General features: G+C 38.0%; 1 protein-coding gene across 2 annotated transcripts; it reads left to right on the top strand.

The window, feature by feature from the left end:
* The first annotated feature begins 28 nt into the window (after positions 1 to 28).
* FBXL3 (F-box and leucine rich repeat protein 3) lies at positions 29 to 20,857 on the top strand. Of its 2 annotated transcripts, none has more exons than XM_082365987.1 (5): positions 29 to 291; positions 4,514 to 4,865; positions 7,870 to 7,992; positions 11,541 to 11,712; positions 18,324 to 20,857. In XM_082365987.1, the coding sequence occupies exons 2-5, from the start codon at positions 4,515 to 4,517 to the stop codon at positions 18,965 to 18,967; spliced, it is 1,290 nt and encodes a 429-aa protein (XP_082222113.1). In that variant the 5' UTR covers positions 29 to 291; position 4,514; the 3' UTR covers positions 18,968 to 20,857. The 2 variants fall into 2 exon arrangements, with proteins under 2 accessions (XP_082222113.1, XP_082222112.1); XM_082365986.1 differs by lacking the exon at positions 29 to 291 and adding an exon at positions 404 to 1,620.
* Positions 20,858 to 21,147: the final 290 nt, after the last annotated feature.

Below are 21,147 nucleotides of genomic sequence, written 5' to 3'. Positions count from 1 at the left end.
CTACACGGTGGCTGCGGCTCGCTGAGGGCGTCTCTCGAGCGGCGACGAGAGAACCTGGGAGAAGGACGCGGACGGCGCGGGACTGAGAAGGGCGGCTTCTCCCTGGGCAGCCAGAGCCGCAAAGGCGGAGCCGCGTTGGCGCCCGCCCCGGGACCAGCGCCTCGGATGCGGGTGGAGCGCGGGGGGCCGCGGCGGCGGGAGCGCAAGGCGCGGGGCCTCATGTGAGAGCCGCGAGCCAAGCCGCCCCCGGTGCCCGGGGTGGAGTGTGGGGGAAGCCGCCCCCGGCAGCAGGTAACGGCGGAGGGCCCGACCCCCGGGGCGTAGGCGGGGCCGGGGAGGGTCGCCGACGTGGGCGGGCGGCGGGGCGGGCCGGGGGGCGCGGGGCCCCGGGTGCGCGCGCGCCGCTCCTCGGGAGCGCGGGGCGCGGCGCGGCGCCCGGACCGCGGACCCTGCTCCGGGGCATTTCCCCGCCGAGCCTGCTTCAAAACATGTCAACAAGGTGTGGTGCGTTCGCGGCGGCGGCCTGCAGCCTCCCCGCGACACCGCCGAGCCTGTCGCCGGCTTTGTTAACCCTCGGCGGGGGCTGGTGACCGACACCGTTGAGCTTGCGCTCTGCCGGGCTCCTCCCGGTGTCGGCTACGGCCGTGCTTGCAGCTTGAGAAATGAGAGGCATTAAGATGTCAAAACAGACTGCCCGGGGTAGGGCGCAGCAGAAATGTCAGGGAAAGCCAATCCGTGGAAGTGGCGCGGGAGGAGAGGACGCCCGGGCCGCGCGTAGCCACGTGGAAAAGTTGGTCAACTTGTGATGAGCAGCTTCGCGCCTGCTTTGAGCGAGAGCACCCCTTTCAGGGGGGGTTGCGGACAGGGATCAGGAAAACAGCCTGTTAGGTGATTGGCCTGTATCTCCAAGCTAAGAGGTGAGCTATTTTGTTGCTGATGATGTCCAATCGAACGGCCCAGGTCTTTTAATTAGAGTCGTCTTCCTCTACTCCTGAGATCTTTATAAAAACGCCATCAACTTGTAGTATCTACAGATGATCGCTGAGCAGATTCTCTCCACCACACTCTCTGATACCATCTGGTCCTGAGTTAAGCTCTTTGCGCTGTTTTAGTCTTGTGTTCCAGCCAAAGAATGCATATTAATTGTGATATTAGTCAAAGAAGAACATAAATGGAAAGGAGATGTGTTGCCCCAAACAGGCTTTTTAGAGCCAACTACAAATGGGCTTTTAAAATTACTACCAGCGCAATGTACTAAAAATAATACAACGAGGGGCATACGGCTAAGTGTTTTTCTTCTGCTGCTCTTCATCTGATGGGCAAGTGGACTGGTCCTTTCAGAGTGTATGGAAATGTGAAGAGTAAATTGCACAACTCCCTGTGCTGCTCAACGAGGCTGGAGTCTTTCCTCATTAGTTTGCTTTTTGAAGCTTCGTAGCAGTATAAGTCCTTCACCAGATGCTTTTAGTGGCCTAAGTTGCATTGATTATTTGGGGCCTTGGAAGGTTACAGTTTAAACTGAACTGCCCGAGTCATGAAGAGGCCTAGTTCGGGTGCCCTGCAAAATCTAAGATGTTGATCATCCAGTTTCTCCTCTGCACTCCCGTTCAAGTGTGAGAGGTATTTTCACTTTGACTAAAAGTAAGAGATAAGTAATCCATTGAAGTAAATTCTTTGCAGACTGGTGGATGCTCTCAATTGTTTAACTTTCTGTATAGCAGAGCTTCATGTGTAAATAGATTTAATAAAATACTTTTGAAAGCAATGTAAATTTTTGCATGAATAAATGAGATCATGGTGGAAAAAAATTAGACATTAAAATTTTTTCTTAGGTGCCCACTATGAGCTCACATTTTTATGCATAAATGAGGAAATACAGAGACATTCATATTGGCATTTGGTCTTACATTTTTTTCTATTGCTTAATATGCTGTAATTCTGACATATTACAGTCATATATGACAGTTTACGGACTAGTTCAGCTAGTCATAGACGAGTAAGTACTTAAAATATACTTTGGTGATCATATAGTCTTATATATCTAGACCAAGAGATACTTTTCCTCAGTGTTGCATACTTCTTTTTAATATGTCAACTTTTTTCTCCCCTCAACTTGGAAAGGTATTGAAATATACTTTATTTAAAACAAGGCTGCAACAGACAAAAGAAGGTATTTGTTAGGATCGGCAAAGATAATTGTGTAAAAAAGGCTGTCATTTTATTTTTGTTTATATGTCCATATACTTTAAAGTAAAATGAATCATTCTGTCTTTAAGTTGAATAGTTCTGGTTTTAGAAGACTTTTCTCCAGAAATAGATCAACATTCTATAATAAGGAGTAGAAATTATAAAGATAACTTCATTATTTTTTGAATCTCTGTATCTCAGAGATTCTACTCAGAATTCTGAGTAGTTTTAGGTAGTCAGCAGAGAAATTATAAGCCCTGAGTAGCAAACTCTGTTCTTTGACCCAGATTTTATATGCTAAAATTAAAGTAAGCCTTCAGGGTAAGTTAAAGCAGAAAAATGGGTCATAATGACAGTGTTATCTCAACCTCTAGTGAGAATTATTCCTAGGAGAGACTTTTTTTTAATATTGAAGATGACATTGTAGATTATACTGCCTTTTCTCTAAACACATTTTAAAAATGTATTCTTAGATTCAGATGTAAGTTTTAGTCTTTTATAAAACTACCCTCTTGCTTTCACCTCTGTCATTCTGTTTTCTCCCTTCCTCTCCCCCTGCACAATATTATATACATCATTTAATTTACTTAACTTAGAGTTGGAAGTAGAAGTAACAAGGAATAGGCGGTTTACTGCACATGTACTAAGACTTCCTGGGCTGATTTTCATGGCATGAAAGCCAGGGTCCTCTGCCATGTTCCTCCAGCCCCTAATCCTCCTTCACAATTTTAGCTAGCTACTAGAGAGAGAGTCTGCAGAGACATATTTGGTTAAGAGCCATGCTTGTGTACATTTGTCCCACACAGGAGTCAGAATTCTTACATGCTGATGTGCCAGAAGAAGGGAGCTGGAGCTACAAGCCATCCTTTGTGAAAAAGTTGTGACTCTAAATCCAAACCATACCCTGCCAGAACTGCTCTCTAGAGACAAAAGTATTGCAGGCTCTAAACTAAATAGGGATACCAGTGAGTGGTCTGCAGTTACCCCCATTTAGTTAGAGCCTGCAATATTTATTTTAACAAATAAATCAAAATGAGACCTTTTATCTGATTACAGTGTAATTCATTGACATTAAAAGAAACGTGTAAAATATAGGGAAGCATACTGGCAAAAAAAAAAAATCACCTGTAATCCCACCACTATTATTGTCCCACTATTACAATATTATATAATCTCACTATTATAGTTACTATATTGTGGTAATCTACTTCCAATGTATGTTTCTCAAACATACAATATATGTTTCTCATAAGCTTGCGTTCTCATACTCTCTCTCTCATACACACTTCATTTTAAAACAAATCTAGGATCATTCTTTGTCTTCTGGTTGGTAACCTCTGTTTCTACTTGTGTTGCACTTTAATGTCCTTAATACTAGACTGCTTTCCTATACCTGAGTTCAGCAATCATCGATATCTCCTTTCAAAAACCCTAATAACTGTTTAATTCCTAACAAGAACCCTGTGTATTTCTGTTATTCCCATTTCACAAACTGAAGCACAGGAAAGTCAAGTAATTTGTTCAAGGCCACATAACTGGTGAGAGGCAGAGCCAGGAATTAAACCAGGGAGCTTGATTCTGGAACCCATTCTCTTTGACCGTACTATTTTACACAACAACAACAACAAAACTACTTTCAAAAAATCAAATGGAATGAAGGTCGTACAAACAGAATAAACACTTAACTCTCATTCAAAAATACAACTTGGATAAAACATTGCAACAGCCAGTGATGTGTTGGAAGAAGCAGCCACATTCCAGACCAAATATGCACAGTGGGGATGAGTTTGCTCATTTTAAGCAGAGATTGGGTCTGGCAGTAACACATATCACAGGCTACCCAGTGTGGCGAGATCTGTTGATTACTTAACTCAGGTCTTCTCTGGAGGTTCCTGGGACTCTGCCATGAATTCCGGAATTCAAATATAGTAGGTATCCTTAGATGACTTTTAAGAAATCTTGAGAAAGTGTCACTGTAGGTTCTCTTTTATATTCCTTCTAGTTGACTGCAACTTTTGAAATATAAATTCTTGGTTTCGCTTCAAAATTATGATCAACTTCTCCCCCCAGGTAGTACAGTGCAAATGTTTAAAAGTACCTGCCAAAGACATAAGTTTGTAAAACGACAGTTGGTCTCTGCTGGTGTTTTTCATTATATTTTGTTTTGATATTCTTCTCGTTGAATTACTGATCCAGTTCTTCCTGCATGTTTCTGTTGGTATTTGTAAGCACATGTATACACATCTCAGTGACAGAAGAATGAATTTTGGATTTATTTCTATTGAAAACTTAAGTATAAAAAAAATGATGCATTTTTTCTGAATAGGATGAAACGAGGAGGAGGAAGAGATAGTGACCATAATTCATCAGAAGAAGGTACTGCAGAGAAATCCAAGAAACTGAGGACTACAAATGAGCATTCTCAGACTTGTGATTGGGGTAATCTCCTTCAGGACATTATTCTCCAAGTGTTTAAGTATTTGCCTCTTCTTGACCGGGCTCATGCTTCACAAGTTTGCCGCAACTGGAACCAGGTATTTCACATGCCTGACTTGTGGAGATGTTTTGAATTTGAACTGAATCAGCCAGCTACATCTTATTTGAAAGCAACACATCCAGAGCTGATCAAACAGATTATTAAAAGACATTCAAACCATCTACAATATGTCAGCTTCAAGGTAATATTTTAAATCCTTCTTTTAAAAATAAAGCATATTTAGTGGCTTTTGTGTCCTAAACCAATACATCTTCTCATGTCTTTAAACTATTGCCTTTTTAGGGAAAGTGCTGAAAGATTTAGAGTAATCGTGTACCTTAGAGGCTATCACAAATAACTATATTGAGCTAAATTATTCCATTTTATTATAAATTTTACTAATTTCTTAAAAGAGTGGAAGCAGCCATTAAATAAACATAATCATATACCAAAGCTGCCACATTGAATTATTGTGAACAAATTTGAACCAAAAGAAATAATACAGTAAAATAAATAAAAGATGTGGAAATTTTCACTAAAACTTAATTGTTATTTTTATCTAATAGGACTGAGTTTTGCTTATTGATGGCTTTGTGATATGGAGTCTTTAAAGAAAAAAGAGATACAGAAACTCTATGTAAAAGGTTTGGATGAATATATTTTAGACAGAAATAGAAAAAGGTACATGGAAGAATGCCAGAGAGAACTGTTTGTTTCTTTTCATTGCCGGCAGGGACATACTAGAAATCAGGCAGTGATGAGATAAATGAAGAGGGGTGGCTTTTTGAGATGTCCAGAATAGTTTAAGGAATCATAGTGGTTTGTATGAGTACAGAGGCTTGTAGCGTTTTGTTTTGGGGTTGAATAATGAAATGTGGGTATGTTCACTAAATCCTTAATACACCTGATAATTATTGTTGAAAAGTAACACATGAATACCTGATTTGCCATATGCAGCTGTTGTTAAACAGGTCACGTTAAACCCATATATAGCAATGGTTCTTAACCCAGAGATCCTTGCCAAAACTAAAGTCTTGTCTGCTTCCAAGACTGTCATTCCTTTTAAGATGGGGATTACCTGTTTATTCTCCCATATGTGTCACAAGAGGAGAGAGACCTGGTGTTGGGAATGGTTGGGTGTATTATGGCTGTCTTTACAGAAAAATGCACAAAGGCACTTAGGCCACCAAGTGTAGGATTGCTAGATTTAGCAAATAAAAATAGGGGATGCCTAGTTAAATTTGAATTTCAGATAATCAATGGATAATTTTTAGTGTAAGTATCCCTTGCATTATTTGGGACATACTTAATACTTACTTAATTGGATGTCCTGGATGTTATGTTGCAACCCTAACTGAGGGCAAGGGTGGGGGAATAGTGGGAGGATAGAACAAACAAAAATCCAGGAACTCCTTATGTGTTGTCCCTCTCCGCCTGCCCATGAGGAAACCTGAAGAGCCTTCCCCTCGATTTCAGTCATCTTTGAGTTGTCTAAAAGTGTTCTTATGGTAAATCCTATAAAAAGATGGGTATAATACATTAATCTCCTAGGTCTGAAGACCAGTTCCATCCAGTGGATTGGCTGGGTCATTGTTAACCTGTGACACAATTCAGCTTATCCAACATGTGTAACCTTCACAAAACCATTTGTCCTATAAGTTTAAACATTTTTATTAGGGATTGTTTATTTTTCTGAGGAAATTTCTGATTTGTAGAAAGAGCCACATCCCAGGATTCTTCTGAGCTCTCCTGATAATATTTGTGTTTAATTCATCACTGACCATAGACCAGAGCCTTTTTTTTTTTTTTAATGTATTTATTTTATTTATTTATTTTTGGCTGTGTTGGGTCTTTGTTGCTGCGCGCGGTGCTTTCTCTAGTTGCGTTGAGTGGGGGCCACTCTTCGTTGCGGTGCGCGGGCTTCTCGTTGCGGTGGCTTCTCTCGCTGTGGAGCACGGGCTCTAGGCGCCCGGGCTTCAGCAGCTGCGGCACGTGGGCTGAGCAGTTGTGGCTCACGGGCTCTAGAGCACAGGCTCAGTAGTTGTGGTGCACGGTCCTAGTTGCTCCACGGCATGTGGGATCTTCCCGGACCAGGGATCGAACCCGTGTCCCCTGCATTGGCAGGTGGATTCTCAGCCACTGCACCACCAGGGAAGCCCAGGCCAGAGTCTTATAGTCAGAGTTACTAGTGTAGAACAGTGGTTCTCAAATGTTATGTGCATCAGAAATGCCTGGAGTGCTTACTAAGACAAAGATTGCTGGGTTCCAGTGCTCCGTTACTGATCCGGATAGTCTGGATTGGGCGTGAGAATGTGCATTTCTAACAAGCCCCCAGATGACGCTGCTGGTCCAGAACCACAGCAGTTCTCAAAAGGACCGCTGGTGTAGAGAAACTTAGCCGAAGGGTGGGATTGAAAATAGTTCTGAAACTGTGTAATGTAAATTGGTATACCAGTTTTACAACGAGCTCTTCAGGACATTTTTGGGTTAAGGTAATGTACGTCAATCTGGAAATTAAAGGAATATTACTTTTAATTAAGATGCTTTTTAGCCCAGGGAACAGCTTCCTTTTTGATAGAAGAGCTCCTTCTTATTCCTTAAGGAGTTTTTTGGCCGCATTTCCCTTCCCCCAGGAAACGTCTGTGCGGAAGAGCGCGTGGGAGCAGCCACTTCTCATTTGGTGCAGATTTTCATGCTTGACTAGTTGGAGGCCCTCATTTTACTTCACATTCATCTTTCAAATAATAACATTAATGGTAAATCCCAGGTTGTGATTCACTGGAACCTTCTGAGTAAATACTCATTCAGTTTGTTTTGAAGCATCTGTACCATAGCCACTGTATTTACATGTATGATCTGATCCACTGCCAAATATATAATTATTTTTCAAAGATTGTAAGTTCATATTTCCATTATGTTATATAGTCCGTTTGGAATAAATCAACTTAAAAGCCAAGTCTTTTTAACATTAAATAGATACCTTATCATAGTGAAAGTTAAGTCTTGACAGTTGCCCTTACAATTTTTCAGGGAGATTCAGAGAAGGTTGACATTGTATGTGAGGGTAGGTGATTGAAAGGGTAAATATTAATTCTTTAAATTATAATGCAATAAACTAATAACTGTATTTCTTGCTTTTGTAAAGTTAAAATATGCACGGAGAAATGCGACCATATTCATGTGTAAAGGATGTTTTCTTTTCCCAGGTGGACAGCAGCAAAGAATCAGCTGAAGCAGCTTGTGATATATTATCACAACTTGTGAATTGCTCTTTAAAAACACTTGGACTTATTTCAACTGCTCGGCCAAGCTTTATGGATTTACCAAAGGTATCTGCTGGTTTTGTTTTATTAGCTTTTACTGAGAAATCCAGTGAAACCCTACCCATTTCTTGTACTGATAATGAGAATGTAAGAAAAGTGGTATGTAGAATGGAAAACCAGTTACTATTTAGAATGTTAAGTATTATGATTTTTTTTTTAGAGCACTTTTCCTTTTTTTTAAACTTTGTGTTTCTTTATGGGTAATGTTAAAGAGTGAGTGAATTTGCAGAGAATTCTATAGGAAGCACTGAAAGAGACTAAGTAAAACTGAGAAATAAGCGTGTTAGAAAAAAAGAGACATACAGATGCTGCCTTTTGGACTTTCAGAGCAGATTGGTGAGATTATAATCAAAGAAAAATAGACAGTGCCAGTATTAAGAGCAGGTAGAGCTCGCTTAGAAAATCTTCTGGTAAGTGTGTAAAGATTTGTTCTTGAGCAGAGTTAGTATAAGTACAGCTTAGATTAATTTACAGATTTTATTTAAAGAAAACTTTTTTGGTGAAATTTATATTTATATAAATTTTATATTCATATATATGTTCTAACATGATCCTGCATGTAATTCGAGATAGTCTCTTTCTCTAATAACTGTTCTCTTAAAATAGAAAAATAAGTGTGCATTTTTAGAAAGGCAACTGATAAAATCCCTGTGTGTGTTAGCTCATGTTCAGTTAGGTTAGTATCCAGCAGTAATCTGTACGACTTTATCAGAATACGCCACAAACTAAAATATAGACACCCCTTTAAACACCTAATTGTTTAATTTACTAGGATGATTCAGGAAGAAATATACCTCCTTTTATTGCACTTCACTTTATTGCAGCACTTCACAAATAATGCAGTTTTTACAAATTGAAGGTTTGTGGCGAGTCAGGCAAGTCACTTGGCACCATTTTTCCAACAGCATTTGCTCACTTCATGTCTCTGTGTCACATTTTGGTAATTCTTGCAGTATTTCAGACTTTTTCATTATTGTTTTACTTGTTATGGTGATCTATGATCAGTGATCTTTGACGTTACTATTGCAAAAAGATGACAACTTGCTGAAGCCTCAGGTGATGATTAGCATATTTTAGCAATAAAGTATTTTTTTAATAGAACTTGCTATTTTTTTTTTTAATTTGTGTCATGCTTTATTTATTTATTTATGGCTGTGTTGGGTCTTCGTTTCTGTGCGAGGGCTTTCTCTAGTTGTGGCAAGTGGGGGCCACTCTTCATCGCGGTGCGCGGGCCTCTCACTATCGTGGCCTCTCTTGTTGCGGAGCACAGGCTCCAGACGCGCAAGCTCAGTAATTGTGGCTCACGGGCCTAGTTGCTCCGCGGCATGTGGGATCTTCCCAGACCAGGGCTCGAACCCGTATCCCCTGCCTTGGCAGGCAGACTCTCAACCACTGCGCCACCAGGGAAGCCCCAATAAAGTATTTTTTAATGTATATACATTGTGTTTTTAAATATAATGCTATTGCATACTTAATAGACTACAGTGTAGTGTAAACATTACTTTTATATGAACTGGGAAACTAGAAAACTTGTGTGACTAGCTTTATTTTAACAGTCGCTTTATTGTGGTAGTCTGGAACCAATTCCTACACTATCTCCGAGGTACGTCTGTATTACTAAATTGAATTTATATTATAACCCAGGCTGTTCAATGGAATATCAGTAACAAATGTATCACCAGTTGATTTCAGTCTTAATTGATTTTTTAAAAGGTTCATTAAATTCCTACATTTGAGATAAATTGTTTTCCTAATGTGTAACATAAGGGAAGTCAGCAAGAGTCTGTTCATGTCAACATTTTAAGGTTCTAAGTATAGGAGTTCAATCACTGTGGTTCTCAAACTTAATATGCATAAAAATCATCTGAGGAACTTCTAAATTTTGGGTATCCTTCAAAATTTCCTTTTTCTAAGAGCAGTCCAGGTCGTTCTGATTAAGATGGTTCATGGCCCTCTAAGAAGCACTGAGTTTTGTGGTATAGTAGTGCCTTGTTCAAGCTTCATATGGGAAATGAAATATTTTGAATTGATTTTTCTGTATACATATTGTAGTTAAAAAACAAGTACACATACAGTATGTAAAAGATACCATAGTAAAAGGTATGTTGAACATAATTTCCTTCTTTTTTTATTACTCAGGATGATCATTACGCATATCTAATACTAGTATTATACTTACATGCAGTCATTTTGGTTTTGGGAACTATGGGTGCATCTGGGACTCTTCCTTCCTTATTAAATGGGCCTAGGATGTTCATGCTGTTTTTCTTTCTTTTCCTATTATGGCTTTCGTAGAATATTGAAATAGGCTGTTGCTATATCTTGGAAATCCTGGGAGAACTGAAGGGAACGTGAAAGAACTGTATTTGACCAGCGCTAACTCTGAGGGAAATGGGAAAAAGAAGGGAGTGATGGAGTCATGCATATACTAATACAGATGTAGTTGAATTTGATATGGAAATATTAGGAGAAAGATGTTAACATTTAAGTTGTTAAACAGATACTTAATCAAAATTTAAGTAGTTATTTAATCACAGTAGGAAAAAAGTAATTTAGGGAATGTGACCAAGAAGATAATGTTTCATTGTACTTTCTTGGCTATTAGCCTGCCCTCATCTGTTTCACTGCTGTAGTGAGTCCATTGGTTATGGCTTATTAGCTCTGATCCAGAGTCCCATACTTTGTGCTTTAATTCCTATTTCCTACAATGGTTTCTTTAGGTCAGATTCTGTGTCCAACAGAATATTATATATATAGATAACTGTAGATAATTTAGCATATTTAAAGGAGTTTTAAAATTTATTTATTTATTTATTTATTTATTTGGCTGCTCCAGCCCTTAGCTGTGGCACACAGGATCTTTAGTTGTGGCACACAGGATCTTTAGTTGCGGCATGCAAACTCTTAGTTGCGGCATGTGGGATCTAGTTCCCTGACCCGGGATCAAACCTGGGCCCCCTGCATTGGGAGCACAGGGTCTTAGCCACTGGACCACCAGGGAAGTCCCTAAAGGAGTTTTAAGTTTGGAATTTTATTTAGTTATGATTTTTATTATTTTAGAATCAAATTTTGTATGAGCTTCCATATTCCAAATAAGTCTTTCATAGCTTCTAAGTTGATTGTTTTAATTTTTGATGATTTTGCTAATAGTTATTAACTATTTTAGTGGTCATTACTATCACCAAAAAAGAATGCAGTTCAGTGTTATAATACACTGGAGTAGGGTTTCCAGATACGGTGATGTGAAGTGTCTGAGAGGTATTCTCATTCTGGGTTCCAGAGTTCCTCTTTTTACTTAGCAGTGACTGTTGTGATTCAGAGACACCCATCCTGAGGTTTGAAATCTTTTTCCCCCCACGTAAAAAGGTCGTTCTCAAAGATGGTGGGAAGTCACCTCTCTTTTTTACCATATTCCCACAACAGAGCGAGGGGCTGCTACCCCAAAACAGTCGTGAAATATATTAGGGTTCAGATGAACTATGTGTGTATTATATGAAAACCCCTCAATTCTCATTTGTAAAAATTGAAACAGTTTTAATTTTTTTGTTTTTCAGTCTCACTTTATCTCTGCACTGACGGTTGTGTTTGTCAACTCCAAATCCTTGTCCTCCCTTAAGATAGATGACACCCCAGTAGATGATCCATCCCTCAAAGTACTAGTGGCCAACAACAGTGATACACTCAAGTTGCTAAAAATGAGCAGCTGTCCTCACGTCTCTCCAGCAGGTATGTGTGGCTTTTGCCAGATAATATTTTAGTAAAATGTATTGATGTGTTTATCAAATTAAGGAGAATTACGATCATTAACCTTGAAGGTGAGTTCATATGATTATTTCCTCTCTATTGCATAAAAATATTTTTATTGTTATAATACAATAGCATAAATTCTGTAGCATTCCTAGCTTAGACACTTACTTTCAACTTATTTTCTAATCTTTTTATTTGGCAATGTGTGTCCAACCTGTGCTAGAAAATGGATAAATTAAAAAAATAAAAGGAAAGGACACTGCGAGGTCAGCCTGAGATGGCCCTTTAGGTAAAGGAGAATTTTCTCTAATCGTGGTTGCGCTAACAGAGTAGGTTTTGAGTCAGAGAAATCTCACAGTTGCTTTTTGTCTCACTATGTAGAGGGAGAGGAGTTGTGCTGAAGTTATCGCCTTACATTTTGCAAAACAGTCCTTTTCCTAAGTTGAGTTTTAGAGCTGAGAGTGCATCAAATGGAGGAGTAGCATTATTAAAGCTCTTTCCAGCTTTTCTTGTATAGACTAAGCATTACTAGATTATTCACTTTGAGAGCATTTAAATTCCAAATGGTTTGTATTATAAAGCAGTTATAAACCTACACTTTGTGTTAGTCTGATGCTTCATTCCTGACTTGGCCCTCCAAATGTTGACATCTCTCCCAACCCTTTGGCTGTGTTACTTTGGAAAACCTGCTTTGATCTCTTTACAGAACACCTCCCACCTTGTTGCCATAACTAAAGCCTGGCCTTCCCCCAAGAAAATGATTCCCTCTTGGATGGAGATTACTTTCTATCCTCCCATGTCTCCCACACGGAGGGTCTGGTGATGGGAATGGTGAAGTCTGTTGCAGTGTTTTCCTATCTTTTTCTGCCGCTTCTAGATTATCATTGAAGGTGATAATCTAAATAAAATAGAAGTTAAGAAGATTGGGCATTGGCAGCTCCTTATGTGACCTTGGTCACATTTTACTGTCTACCGTATATAGGTTCCTATGAGAGTATGGGCTATACTTCATAGCTTCATAGATACAAAAATCTTTGTATCCTGACCCCCACCTCTCTCTTTAATCTTGTTTGCTTTTTACTCACGTGTAGCTTTAATATGAGCCCTGTGTAACAACAGTTCTTTGTATGTGTGTGTGGTCAATACACTGTACCTTGGAGAATGCCTCTAAAAAAATTTTTTTTTCACTTCTTCACCTGGCTAACTCCAGTCCAGCCTTCAAAATTTAGTTCAGCTGTTCCAGTTTCTTCCTCCTCCCATCTGGTTTAGAAGCCCCACTTGCTGTTTCCATAGCATTCTCAACATAGCTTGTAGCACTTACCACACTGTATGAGAACCTTTGGGTCTCTGGTTCCTCTGTGAAACTGAGCTCATTATTCTCTTTATCCTGGTACATCTCATGCTCATTTATTTTTATTAAATATACATATCAATGCTCATAATATAGTATAAGCTTGCTTGGTCTTACTGAGCTTTAATGGCGTTTGGATTAGTTGTTGGGAAGGGAAGAGAAAGAGCACTTGTAATACTTTTTTTTTTTTTTTTAATACTTTTTAATTTAAGAGTATAAACACAGGATTTAATTTAAAATTTAACACTTGTGTATTTTTTTTTCCATCCATATTTTGTATATTTAGTTTCTTTCTCTAAGTTGTAATTAAGGGCAATTTTCTATGCCTTTTTCTTCACTGAACAGTTTTTCAGTTCAATTTTTTTTTTTTTTTAACTTATTTACTTTATTTATTTATTTTTGGCTGTGTTGGGTCTTCGTTGCTGTGCGCGGGCTTTCTCCAGTTGCGGCGAACGGGGTCCACTCTCCGTTGCGGTGCGCGGGCCTCTTACTGCGGTGGCTTCTCCTGTTGCGGAGCACGGGCTCTAGGCGTGTGACCTCAGCAGCTGCAGCTCACGGACTCTACAGCGCAGGCTCAGTAGTTGTGGCGCACGGGCTTAGTTGCTCCGCAGCATGTGGGATCCTCCCAGACCAGGGCTCGAACCCGTGTCCCCTGCATTGGCAGGCGGATTCTCCCCCACTGCACCACCAGGGAAGCCCTCAGTTCAATTTTTATCAAAACATTTTTCCCATTTCATATAGTCCTTATAATTGTCTATTACTGGACCTCTAAGCACCATTTGACACTAGTGACTTGATTTTCCTCCTTCCTCTCTGATTGTTCCTACTGTGTTTCCTCTGATAGTTTCTCTTTTCATTCCTTAAATTTTGGTGTTTCACTGTGTTCTGTACTGGGCCCTTTATTGTTTTATTCTGTAAACTCTGGGCTGTGTCATCTTCATCAATGGCTTCAGTTATGTTCTATATGTTAACACCTCCTACTTTTAGTGTTTCTGGAACTCCAGATCTATGTGTTGAGCTGCTGATGGCCTAGTGCCTCTAGAATGTCTCACTGGTACGTCAGATAATGAACTTCCTTTTCCCCTTATTGAAATCTCTTGCCTCTCCCTTTTTACTGTCTCAGTGAATGGTACTGCTTGTTTGGTTGTCAGGGACCGAACAGATATCCTTGATTTCTTCTACCCTTACTTTCTACATCCCTTTAGTCACTGAGGTCTAGTGACTCCATCACTGATACATGCTTTGAATCTCTGTGCTATTTACTGAATGTTGGTGGTGTTCTCCTCCACCCCTCACCCACTGCCCCAGTTCACATGTTGAAGCCCTACTCCCCAGTGTTTGAAAGTGGGTTGGGAGGTGTTTAGGTCATAAGGGAGAAATCCTCATAAATGGGATTAGTGCCCTTCTAAGAAGGGATAGGAAAGATGATCTGATCTCTCTTTCTGCCATGTGAAGACACAGCAAGAAGCCAGAAAGAGTTCTGGCTCTCACCAGAACCCAACCTTGCTGGCACCCGAACTTGGACTTCCAGCCTCCAGAACTGTGAGAAATAAATGTTTATGGTTTAAGCCACCCAGTCTGTGGTATTCTGTTAAGCAGCTGAAACTAATACACTCTACCTTTCTTCATGTCCACTCTAATCTAGCCCTGTAATCTTTGTGAGTACCCTCTTAACTGATTTCCTAACTTGCAGCCTTGCTCTTCTCTAATTTGATTTCCATGGTATAGCCAGAGTAATCTTTCTAACATATAAATCTGATTTTTTTCCCTCCAATTCCCTTCAAAACTTCTCACTATGCTTTAGGTAAGATCCAGACTCCTTACTGAGGCTGACAAGGTCCCATATGATCTGGTTCTTGCCTGTCTATTGGATTTCGGCCTTTAAGATATTCTCTTACTTACATACTATATGTTGAGCTCCCTTCATTTCTTACAGTGCTTGTGTTTTCATCCATGTCTGAGTATTCGCACAGAAATACTATTCTCTTTCCTTCTCTACTCACCTTTTGCCCTAGCTTGATCCTTCTAAATTCTGTAGGTCTGTGTTAGTTCTGGAAATTCTTCCCTGATTTCCTTGCTGTGACTCCCAGAGCATTCTTGTTTAATTATCTTCTGGCTTCTGTTAGGATAAGGATGTCTTGTTTCTGTTGACTCTTTACCATCCTAGCACCAGTTGTTAACATACAAGACACTCATTAATTATCAGCTGAACTAACGACATTTAGCTACTTAGTTTTCTGTCTTGTTGATAGGCCAACATTTGCCTCATAGTTTTTTTACAGTTGAACACTTAACTTGTTTCTACTATTTGCTGTGATTTAAAAAATGAACTACTTTAGCATATAGTTTGCTTCTGTTAATTTCTTCTTTTGGACAAATTATTAAGAAGTGGAAGAGCTAGGTCAAAGGGTTTAGATTTTTTTAATGCTTCTTGCTGTGTTTTTTTCCAACATGAGTTGTATGAGTTTATACACCACCACCAATGGATTTCTGTACCAGTTTTGTAACAGCTTTACTGAGATATAATTCATATATCATACAGTTTACAGTGTATTGACTTTTAGTGTATTGACAGAGTAGTGCATCCATCACTACAGTGAATTTCAGAACACTTTTACTATCCCCAAAAGGTCCCATGTACCTCTTAGCTGTCACCCCCCAAAACCCTCATTCCAACCAGCCCTACGCAATCACTAATCTACTGTCTCTGTAGATGTACCTATTTTGGACATTTCATGTAAATGGAATGTGGTCCTTTGTGACTGGCTTCTTTCACTTAGTGTGATGTTTTCAAGGTTCATCCATGTTGTAGCATGTATCAGTATTTCTTTTCTTCTTATTGCCAAATAATATTCCATTTATGGATAATACCACATTTTTCTGTTGATCAGTTGATGAATATTTGGGTTGTTTCTTTCTACCTTTTGACGATTATGAATAATGCTTTGAAAATTTATATGCAAGTTTTTGTGTGGACACTTTAATTTCTCTTGGGTGTATAACAAGGATTAGAATTGCTGAATCATATAGTAACTCTGTTTAACCATTTGAGGAACTGCTAGACTGTTTTCCAAAGCAGCTGCATCATTTTACATTTCCACTAGCAGTGTTCGAGGGCTCCAACTTTTTCACGTCCTCATCAACACTTATTTGTCTTTTTGATTATAGCCATCCCAGTGAATGTAAACTGGTATCTTGTTGTGGTTTTGATTTGTATGTTCTTGAAGACTCAAATGTCTTTTCATGTGCTTATTGATCACTGGTATATCTTCCTTGGAGAGATGTCTATTCAGATTCTTTGCCTATGTTTTAATTAGGTTACTTGTCTTTGTATTATTGAGTTGTAATAGTTTACCAGTTTTATCTTTGTCACTATTTCGTGTTAAGTATTTAAGCACTTGTAACTGTGTTTTCTACTGCTGCATAACCAACAGCTACAAATTTAGCAGCTTTAACCATCACCCATTTATTAGCATCCTAGTTCTTTAGGTCAGAGCTAGAGGCATGGCTCAGCAGGCTTCTCGCTAGAGAAGCTCTGAATCTGACTTCCTCTTCTGCAACCAGCCAGAGAAAACTGTGTTTATAGGGCTCATGTGATTAGATTAGGATCGCCTGGCTAATCATACTTTAAAGCTAACTGTGCTGTCTATAGCATAACAAAACTCATGGGAGTGATCATCTTATCACATTCACAGGTTCTGGAGGTTAGGGCGTGGAATCTTGAGGACAACTTTTAGAATTATGCCTGCCACAGCTGTTTTAGTAGTTATTAAATGATACCTCAAAGTTTCTTTTATTTGCATCTTTGGTTGCCATTTCCCATGTGTTTATTTTTTTATATCAGTCTTTATGAGATTGCGAAGAACAGAGATGTGTCCAGGTTACCTTGGGTGATCAGGGTTTATTTCAAAGTATATCCATACCTTGTGGAGAACAGAAATTTTGCAGTGGCTGAATAGTGAAGCACAGATGTCTTTTACTCCCTCTTCTGGTGACTGTCTTAAACTGGTGATTCAGTTTATCACATCATTGATTCTGTTGCATATATTCTCCTCCCACAGCTGTATAAAGCTTTGGCTTATTGGTGACCTCTGTCTTGTTACTTCTTAGGCAGTAGGTGAACACATGCACTTAAGAGTCACTCAGTCTGTGTTTGAATTCCAGCTTTGCTATCTTTAGCTAGCTGACTCAACTTCAAACTAGAAAAGACACTTATTTTTCTAGATTTTTTTTGAGTATTTGTGGGATAACATATCTAGAACCTAACATATCATACTTGTACAATAAATAGTGGATAATATGATGTCTGTTTTGTTGTTCCTATCCTTGTTTCTAAACACAGAAAAGAAATAGTTTGAGTGGGTCATTTATCAAGTAGTATCAGGGTGTGTCTGTTTGGGGCAGAGTTCTTACACTAGACCACTTTGGAGATCAGATACTGACCTTTGGTAAAACCTGCTCCTGCGCTAGGGGTTTTGGGCAGTTTTGAAGCATAGTGCCCGAAGTATAAGGAACCATATAAGGAATTGCTTTCTGAGAATGTTAGAGCTTTAAAACTCATAATGTATATTTCCATTAATGTGAATTGAGCAGTTATCTTTTGATTCATCTATCTAGTTGATATCTCGGTATTTTTTTCTTAGAAATTTGACAGGCTTGTTACATTATTATTAGCAGTTAAACTCTTTGCTCATTTGATGGAAATCTTTTTTTTTTTAATTTTTCAAATGTCTTATTTAGTTACATAAATCACATTTTATCTGGTTTTACCTTATTTTTTTCATTAAGATTAGATTTTGAATTTCAAAAAAATGTCTTTTAGCCTCTGTCACAATGATCATGTGATTTTTCTTGCTTAACCTATAAACTTAGTGTTAGTCATCAGTTTTTAAAAAAATATGACACTGCATTACTGGGATAAGTCTTATTTAGTCATGGTATATTTTTAAATTATAGTGAATAATTTATGATTTTTCTGAGTTCGTAAGTGAGCTTCATTTCTTTTAAGGTATCAGATTTAGAATTGGTCTCATTTTCTTATGGACAGAATTGGTAATAGATTTTTAAATGTGTGTGACTTCCTGCTGGTTTAGTCAGTACAACTAGATTTTAAATTGTATAGCTCTGTGGTAAGTGAAGCGTGGTAAAATTTTATTGTAGGCCATGTACTTGATCAAATTCTTGGAGATGGTGGACTTGTAGAAAACTTTATAAATAATTGGGTCTTCTTTCTTCCAAGGTGTCCTTTGTGTGGCGGATCGGTGTCATGGCTTACGTGAACTGGCCCTGAATTACCACTTGCTAAGCGATGAGTTGCTGCTTGCTCTATCTTCTGAAAAACACGTTCGATTAGAACATTTGCGCATTGACGTGGTCAGTGAGAATCCTGGACAGACACACTTCCATGCTATTCAGAAGAGCAGCTGGGATGCTTTCATCAGACATTCACCCAAAGTGAACTTAGTAATGTATTTTTTTTTATATGAAGAGGAATTTGATCCGTTCTTTCGGTATGAAATACCTGCCACCCATCTTTACTTTGGGAGATCAGTAAGCAAAGATGTGCTTGGCCGTGTGGGAATGACATGCCCTAGACTAGTTGAGCTAGTAGTGTGTGCTAATGGATTACGGCCACTTGATGAAGAGTTAATTCGCATTGCAGAACGTTGCAAAAATCTGTCGGCTATTGGACTAGGGGAATGCGAAGTCTCATGCAGTGCCTTTGTTGAGTTTGTGAAGATGTGTGGTGGCCGCCTGTCTCAGTTATCCATTATGGAAGAAGTATTAATTCCTGACCAAAAGTATAGTTTGGAGCAGATTCACTGGGAAGTGTCTAAGCATCTTGGTAGAGTGTGGTTTCCAGACATGATGCCCACTTGGTAAAGACAAGATGACACAGGGCATGATGAATAATAGCACCTTAATTTTAAGCATATTGTATTATAATAAAAGTTTATTTCCCGTAGGTCTGATATAATTCTACTATTTTGTGGCACAGAAATTTGATATCTTCATTGAGTATATAAGGATTGTTTTTTGGAAGACTCACGGACCAGTTTTGGTCAGAAAACTTCATCTATTTCTTTAGCCTAATAGCAGTTAAATCTCAGAAAATTAAAAAAGTGATTCAGATCTGAAAGTAATAACCAGTAATAAAGATTAAACATTTTACAGTCTGAAGGAAACAAAACATATATATTGTAATATCTAATAAGTGAGTACTAATAGGTTTTCCAAAATGTTATGTTCTCTATGCATTTTTTAAAAATGTAAACTTGACATTTTATGTAGGGTCTTCAGTTATACATACACCTGTTATAAGGTGTTTAATATAGCTCAGGAAAGTGAGCATTTTGTGAGAAAAATGTAGGATATATTGTATCTAATGAAAAAGTTTGGTTGAATGTTCTAAAATGTTACAAAGCTGTTTAAAGAAGTATATACAATTAATTGGAACACTTAAAAAAACTGATAAATGTCACACAGTGGTTATTATAGAAAGATAATAAATAGAGCCAAGATCAAATTAAAAGAAAATGAGTGGAATAGAAGGGAGGCAGTTTTAGCTTTGTATAAACTTTTAGGATTGCTCTATAATCTGCTAAACTATATATATTCTTTTCTGTGATACATTACTATGTATGTGGCACTTGGGGCATCATATGTAAAGTAAGGAATGCTTTTACTAGTTCTTCTTGGGTTTATCTTTGTTTAAACTAGTTTTGAAGTATTACACAATAATTGAAATGAGAAGTTTATCTATTTTAAAAAGCCCAATTGAAATAATTAAAGGTAGAACTTTAAAATGTTTATAAGTTGTTTCCATGAAAGAATGTTAGTCTCCAGTGAATTTTAGTGATGGTTTATTTTTACATTTTGGAATTATATAGTTATGTAAGTATAATTTTCAAAAATCATAAAAGCACCAATGTACAGTTCAGCATAAACAGTAAATTTAAAAGAGCATATATTTAAGTTCATAATCATATTTTTGAGTAAATATTGCTCAGTGGACTGGAAAATTTTAATAGAAAAATGTCTGCAGTTTTGTGATTGTTAATTTGGTTAAACTGATATATTATTTAAGTTAGGCAGCATTTTTATTACTTTCATATGAATAAAGGTAATCCATACATTGTAGAAACTGTAAAAATATTAAGTTTGGGGCATATTTAGTTTTTTTTAGATATTATATAAACTTGATTCTGAGCCCTAGTGCTAGTAGATATTACCCTCCTAAGGGAAATTAGAAGTGATTTACCCCCAGTGGGATATATTAGTGCTTGAAACTTCGAAAGCATCTTGGTAGATATGGAAGCTAACAGTCTTACGGGTCTAATCTATTTTTTAAATAGATTACCTTCCTAAGAATCAAGTAAAAAGGTGATTTTCTGCATAATTTATGCTTTCAAAAGTGATGGTATTCTGAGCACATAAATGAGAAGAAAAAAGGCTGGTCCAGACATGGAAATCAAAAGCAATTATTGTAATATTCATCCCTCTTACTAAACAGTGAAAAACTTTGTACAAGAAATACTTGTGTTAGTGGATGAAGCTTTTTTCTTTGAACAACTTTGGAAAATGGATTTGACAGTATGTAATCAGTTCTACTAACCAAAGCTTTATTTGGAAATTTACTTTCTGCACAAATTGAATTATATAATGCTTGAAAAACTTTAAGTCACTTCTTAAGCAAAATGCATAGCATTTAATTTGTTTATAAAGTATATGTTAAATGCTTTTATCAATTTTAGAATAAAGATAGTTACTAATGCTGTTGTATTATTTTTTAAAACTACCCTAACAAATGTACTTATTTGACTTTAAAACAAGTTAAACTTACAGATTTATGGTTTTAGTTTCAAATCCATCTGATGGATGTAATGTTTAATATTAAATATTTATGATAGAGTGGCTTTTTTGAAGATACAAGATTAGGCATTTAGAATAAGAATTTAAAAAACAGATTGTTTAGAAATAGAATTCTTAGTCAGGATCCTTGAAACCAGCTAGCATTTTTAGAGAGAAACACCTTTATGTAAATCCATACAATCAGAATAGTT

The sequence above is a fragment of the Balaenoptera borealis genome (assembly GCF_965194805.1).
Source record: "Balaenoptera borealis genome assembly, chromosome: 18".
NCBI lineage: Eukaryota > Metazoa > Chordata > Mammalia > Artiodactyla > Balaenopteridae > Balaenoptera > Balaenoptera borealis.
The sequence above is the reverse complement of the archived record's forward strand: the minus strand, read 5'-3'. Positions and strand labels throughout refer to the sequence as shown.

Coding starts and splice junctions, on each gene's coding strand:
- FBXL3 (XM_082365987.1), top strand. CDS start 4,515: ATGAAACGAGGAGGAGGAAGAGATAGTGACCATAATTCATCAGAAGAA. Junction 4,866..7,869: donor TACAATATGTCAGCTTCAAG/GTAATATTTTAA, acceptor TTCTTTTCCCAG/GTGGACAGCAGCAAAGAATC. Junction 7,993..11,540: donor GCTTTATGGATTTACCAAAG/GTATCTGCTGGT, acceptor TTTGTTTTTCAG/TCTCACTTTATCTCTGCACT.